At 33.7% G+C, this 6,973-nt stretch overlaps 1 protein-coding gene across 1 annotated transcript in view; it reads left to right on the forward strand.

Annotated features, from left to right (window-relative positions):
* The window catches only part of LOC149798086 (gamma-aminobutyric acid receptor subunit beta-like), a 50,522-nt gene extending 44,498 nt beyond the window's left edge, over positions 1-6,024 (forward strand). Inside the window, exons 6-9 of the mRNA XM_089960837.1 lie at positions 935-1,072; positions 2,296-2,448; positions 3,386-3,627; positions 4,530-6,024. Of these exons, the coding sequence (XP_089816963.1) occupies positions 935-1,072; positions 2,296-2,448; positions 3,386-3,627; positions 4,530-4,940 (944 nt within the window). The 3' untranslated portion in view covers positions 4,941-6,024. The remainder of the gene's footprint in view (positions 1-934; positions 1,073-2,295; positions 2,449-3,385; positions 3,628-4,529) is intronic.
* The last annotated feature ends 949 nt before the right edge of the window (positions 6,025-6,973 follow it).

Below are 6,973 nucleotides of genomic sequence, written 5' to 3' on the forward strand. Positions count from 1 at the left end.
CATTATTATTATTATTATTATTATTATTATTATTATTATTAGTAGTAGTAGTAGTAGTAGTATTAGCAATAGTAGTAGTAGTAGTAGTAGAAGTAGTAGTAGTATTAGCAATAGTAGTAGTATTAGCAATAGTAGTAGTAGTAGTAGAAGTAGTAGTAGTATTAGCAATAGTAGTAGTAGTAGTAGTAGTAGGGTTAGTAGTGCTAGTGGTAATACTAGTATTAGTTGTAGTAGTAGTAGTAGTAGTATACATTATTTCGTTTCATATAAAAGCATTTAAATATATGTAAAATATGTTTCGTCATTAGCACATTACTAAATATGCAAAAAGCACGTTAGTTACTTTTCAAAGAATCATTAAGCGTTCATTCATCTGCGAATAACACAATAAAAGCGAAGAAAAAGGGAAAAGAGAATGTTACAGAATTAAATTAGGGTATGAATCATTGTTTGCAAAAAAGAATAAGCTCTATAAGCAAGAAGTATTGAGCACAATAAACAAGAAAGAGTAACGTTGTTGTTGTCATTGTTGTTGTTATTGTTGTTGTTGTTGTAGAGCTTACCGCCATTCTTCAGCATACGATAGGCTATACATGGCGGCCAGTATAAATAGTGGAGGAAGAACCCGGGAAAACCCAGGAAAGAACCACCGACCCACGAGAAACAAATGGCAAGCTTTCTCACATACCCACATAAGCCGAATACGAGACTGGAACCCACACAAACAGAGGAAAGATGGCAGTGATCCGTAACGGTGAGTGCTTTAGACAATTCCGTCACTCGAAAGAAAGAGTAATCACAAAAAGTAATACAGAGTAAGCACTATAATCAAGATCGAGTAAGCATTATAATCAATATCAAGTAAGCACAACATGACTTCATTTTCAGACAATTGTCAGTTCTCTTTAATATGGTTACAAATTCTTTTATTTAGACGGTTATGCTTTGGCTGATGTGTACATGTACTGGCGAAGTGGTGATAAATCTGTGTACGGGGTGAATATGGTTGAGCTACCCCAGTTTTCTATCATCAAGTATAAAGCAATAGAGAAGATCGAGTCATTAGTGACAGGTGGGTTGTCATACACCTTATATTTAGGGAGACTGCCAGCTTTTATCCATCTATTCACTCTAGTACGGGCATGTGTGTGTGTGTGTGTGTGTGTGTGTGTGTGTGTGTGTGTGTGTGTGTGTTTGACGGCACAGAAACACGTTATGGTTATTTATGTAAATTGATTTGCCAAAAGATACACAATGATAGCCGATTTGTGCTGATCCGATAGCAGGTTTCGAACCCGCATCCATTCGGTTGCAATTCCGGTTAAGAGTCCTAAAATTAGTCTGTATCTGATGGTGAATGAAGCAATTTGAAATTATTTAATTTATTTCTTTCCGCTATCTATATTTTAGACACTAGTATTTGTAATTTTAACGTTTCATTTGTGTGAATTACGTGATGTGTCTCTTAATATTTCTAACAGCATCATGATTTGGACTACGATCAGATAAAACAACGATGTAAAGTGATGTGATGTTTTAGCTTCCCGAGATAAATTTGTCAAATCTTTTATTTCTTGAGGAAAGGAACAAAGTGCAAGTCTTCCACAGCTTTCAAATACAGTTATTTCCTATACATTGTCATAACGTTACCATGTAGATTTACTTATATATGCTGAAATAATTGTAATTATTGTAGTTTGTTTGTCAATATTTTTTTATTATTATTATACTTTGAGATGCTAGTGGTATTAGGTTATCAGAAATAAAATAGCAAAACGTTTTTTTAGGGTCGCAGATCGCACATTTAGCTGCACCGTGGCTGAAGCTCATCGATTGCAGACCAATATTGCTGCTTTTGAAGTACTACAATCTTTTGTGTGTATGTCTATATGTATGTGCGTGTGTAGGGGGTGTTTGTATGTGTAATATTACGCTGACATTTACGATCGTCATGACATTGCATCATACAAGTCGTACGCCATTCTTCTAAGTAACATATAGCAACCATATAGCTACATCATTTTAATAAAGTAAATTCCTTAATGTACTGAAATAAACATAATCTAGAACGGGAGTTTATATGAGATGGTATGCATGAAACACATACTATAATACAACATAACGCTGAACAAGTTTGAGATGATGTTATGAAGAGCAACCATGAATATCTTGTGCATCACAATTAAATTTCATGCACTATAATAAAGCTTGACCCATTACAAAATTAAATTGGTGGAGACGTTGTGGGTATTTATTTTACATTTTTCCCTTACGAACTTTTTCATTTCTTTAAAGGAAAATATCAACGACTGTCGCTGAGCTTTAAGTTGCAGAGGAATATTGGCTATTTTATTTTCCAAACCTACTTACCATCCATCCTGATTGTCATGCTCTCCTGGGTGTCTTTTTGGATCAACCATGAAGCCACGTCTGCTCGGGTGGCATTGGGTATTTATTTATTTATTTATTTCTTAAATTGTTTATTTATTTGGCTTCTCCTCTTCTAATAAATACAATATGATTATTAATGAAATATCTTTATTTGTTTCTGTTTCGATGTTTTTACCTTCTTTTTCTAATAATGTTGATGCTGCTGATACTACTACTACTACTACTACTAATAATAATAATAATAATAATTATTATTATTATTATTATTATTATTATTATTATTATTATTATTATTATTCAAACGCAACAGTGATTGGATTGAAAAAGTTTGTTTCCGTTTTGAAATTCTATTGCATAAAATTCTTTCTAATATTAATATTTCTCTATGCCTATCAAAAGTCCAAAATTATTACACATACTCAAGTCTTTAACATTACCTCATTACTCCTTTTAATAATTATTTATTATCGAATCATATTAGTTTTTGTTTCGTTTGCTGAATGGTGTAATATACTATCAGTAAAATTTAAATATAATCTGCAATGTGCGGTCCCACATCGCCAGGAGAAACTATTGTTATGTACTTTGATATAGCTTACCAACATTGTGTATGTACCACATAGATGTTCAGCGTTGGTTTTCTGTGGAAAAAAATATTTTACGGAATAATATTCATTTTTGATACCTCCCTTAATGACATTTTCAGAATGATGCTAAATCGTATGTACTCTTCACAGTTTGCTAATTCTTAAGTTTAAGACAATGTGTAAATATTGATTCTTTAGGCATCTCTACTTTTTGTCGAATTTTGCTAACACTTTGTTCCTATTATAATTGCTGCGTATATTATTTTCTTTTTAACCGACGGCGTTACACGCGGTAGTTATAATTCATCAGTGGGTAAAGATGGATAATTTGACAAACTATCTCTGCCCTTCGCTCTAAAAATTAAACGTTTTCTCTAAAATGGTTTGATTTGTAATTTGTTCTTCAGGGATTACAACTGTTTTGACCATGACTACGATAAGCAATGGTGTGCGCTCTTCCTTGCCCAGAATTTCATACGTCAAGGCCATCGACATCTATTTGGTGATGTGTTTTGTATTTGTTTTCGCTGCCTTATTGGAATACGCTGCTGTGAATTATACTTACTGGGGTGCTAGAGCAAAAAGGAAAGCAAAGAAAAACAAAGTAAATTCTAACAATGTGCATAAGAATAACGATGACGAAACAAAAGTAAGTGACCAATTTTTTGAGTTATTTTTTTGTCAACAGTATGTAGGATTTCTACGTCGATTGCTGTCCAAATGTTCAAGTTTAACGACTAAAAATGTGGCGAAGGAACTACTGACATAATGAAAGTTTATACGTAGATTACAAACATATTGTAGGGAAGAATTTATGGCTGTAGACATTAAACTGTTTCCTAAAATATGTCTACGTGATGCAGAACTATTTTAAAATCATAATGGTACCATCCTAAATTTTACATGTGCTTAGGGATACAAAATAATGTCAAAGGGCTCACGTTGTCTTTTTTTTTCGTGTCATGACACTTTTGGAATACAACTTGCCGATTCCACTCCACGCAATTTATTTTCTGCATGTAATCCTCACTTGTCTCGTTGTTCCCTGTCTTCCACAAAACCAGGTAAAAAGGAACGAGGTAACTCTCAATGTGCATAGATTTCTAGTATTAAGCGCCAAATTATTTTCAGTGCAAATAAAATAACAAAGGAATTTTCTGTCCTAAACCCGTTCATACAGCATCAGGATGGGTGAAGGCACTGAAATAATAGTAGTTTTTATGTCACATATACCTATAACATTTCTCTGAAAAATTTCTGTTTCTTTCAATAAAGAGTTTAAGGCGTTAGATGAAGTAAGTTTCAAGTGGTTATTTCGATTGTAATTGTGAGACAAATCAATCGAGTATTTTAAAACTGAAGATATAAAGATCTATATATCTACATTCAACATAGACTGATTCCATTTGCACCTTAACTTTAACCTTTCTGCACTAACTCAGATCTTACGTGCCGACTTCAAGCTATTTTTAAAAAAAAGTATATTCGCCGTCTACAAATAGTGGCAGACCCACCCTCAACAAATGTTTTTTTTTTTCCATTTTGTTTCAGAAGGATAGTGACGACAACCTCGACACCAGTGAGATTAGGTTGTCTCCCTTGCCAGCGATTCGGAATACGGGTCGCTCAACATACAACCAGTATTGCAGCCTCGAAATGGAAGAGGCTGCCAACTCTCAGCCTATCATTCGGATGGCTCCCGTGTTGCCCAGAACTTGTGTATCTCGGGGATATGTCCCAAATAATGTGCTTAGAAGAAGAAACTGTAAACCTGCTCAAAAAAGGAAAGTAATATCTCAATTAAAAGAAAAAGCAAAATCTCTAAAGCCAAAATTACCAATTCTTCGTGATGTAAATATTATAGATAAATATTCTCGGTTAGTGTTTCCGTTATTGTTTATTATTTTCAACATTACTTACTGGGGATTTTATCTTGTGACGCAATATCAGCATCATACGTAATCTGGTAACGCAGTAACTTCACGGAAGTTAAGAGCGGATTGTTATGCAAAATCAGTGGCGTATCCTGACTACAAGTGTAAGATTCTTTGTTGTGGCAGCTGAAGGTAGAAACTTTCAAACCCTAGAAGAGGAAATCTATGTTCAGTTCACGGTACCTTCAGCCGAAAAGGAAAATGAATGCTGTATATTGGGTGGCAAGAGCGGACAAGTGAAGTGACATAGTTGAACAGAAAAATGGAAAGGGCTATAATCGGGTGGGCGAAGGTTGATATTTCCAATAGTTGTATTGTTGGACTTTATCTACAGAATACCATCGAAGTACTTTTCGTGAAGTAAGTTGAATACTACTGCGACTGCAGGTATCAGCAACTATTGTTCCAAGGAAATTAGATGAACTCCTCAATTCTTAATATGTTGGTATTACCCTCTACGATGGGATTTTACAGAAGTTATTTAAATCCTCAAACTTCTCGAATTCAGTACCTCATTAAAATAGACGATTGTGAAGTGGTAATAAATATCTTAAGGTGCACCATATGAAACTTGAAGTGTTCAAAGCCAATAAAGGCGTTTATCCCTCCAACAACACACAGTCTCCCCGATAATCTTATTTATTCATGCAGTCGTAACGAACCAGTGTTGTTCCCAACATTTCGAGTCATCATGCTGAAATTGTAGCGTCCAACTCATTCCCTTTCACCAGTTTCCATTTCAACGTGGCGTTTAGTGTTCACTGGTGTCAGCGGTAATTTGACAGTATATCGAGCGATGACATAATCATTAGGTAAAAATCGATTTTAGCAACAATCTCGAATTATCGTTGAAAACTCAAAACATATTACGACCGTTTTCATGCTGATTAAAAACAACACATCTTTTGCATCATAAGATCTATATAATGAATGTACAAAATCTTAATGAGTTCTACGAAATTTCAGAACTAAGAGCAATCGTCGCCTATTTTGCCTTCTAGAGTGTTGTAAATAAAATAAATTCTGTATTAGAAAATTCATCAAATACCAGGGCCATGTTTCAATAGTAATGCTTTAAGGTTTTCAACTGATCTAATAAACTAAAGTTAATAGATCTCTTTGCACCAATTTCGTATTATTCAAAATTATTTTTTATTTTTTTGTTACGTTTTATTACAGGTCACATTCAATATATTTTTCTTCGTCATTGGTTTCCCGACACAATTTTAAAAATCTAATTCAATAAAATTCTCAGCTATACATTGCTTCAGGCGCTCTCAACTGTTTTGCCCTTATAAATAACCTGTAACTGCAAACCGCAGATAAGTAGTATTGGCAGGAAATATGGGCCCGATTTGTGCTTTTTATATAGTTTAATATATAGTTGGGTCTTCAGGGAGGTGATTTCCTGACCACACAAGGATCGAATTCGCTTATCATAAAGTTATGAAACCGACAGTTAGGTGTTTACTAAGTTTATTTCTGAACCACGTGTAAATCCAACTTGATTTAATTTATAGAAATATATCTTTAATAGTGTATGTTAGAAAGTCAGTTTCCATAAGTGCTAAGCGATCGGATTCTACACATTCAAAAATTTTGAGCTGCTAATAAACAAGAGTTGTTGCTTGATATAAGTCGTTGCTTAACATAAGTATTGACTCTCAGGTACTATTTTGTTGACAGTTACAAACATAACTATGCAAGGAATGTTTATGGTAACAAGTCACTGCTGAGTCAACAATTCCAAAGTTAGTTTATATGACGGACCAATCATCACATAAGAACTTTGTTTAATAACAACTCAGTCTGTAAACAGATCAAACTCACTGTTTTAAAAATATGAGAAATCACTTAATAATGCATCGACTTTATGCAGTCAATACATTTAAACAAGATCTAATGAAATTCATTGTAAACAATTTAAACGTATTTGCTCGCATACGGTTGTTCTCATTTTATATGATTTTATAAAATACATTTTAAAAATCATGATTTTGCTCATTTTCAACAATATGTTTTCGTACTTTTATAATTTTCTTCAACAATCAAGTTAGAGTA

The sequence above is a fragment of the Sinohyriopsis cumingii genome, chromosome 6, assembly GCF_028554795.1.
Source record: "Sinohyriopsis cumingii isolate HCF-2022 chromosome 6, ASM2855479v2, whole genome shotgun sequence".
NCBI lineage: Eukaryota > Metazoa > Mollusca > Bivalvia > Unionida > Unionidae > Sinohyriopsis > Sinohyriopsis cumingii.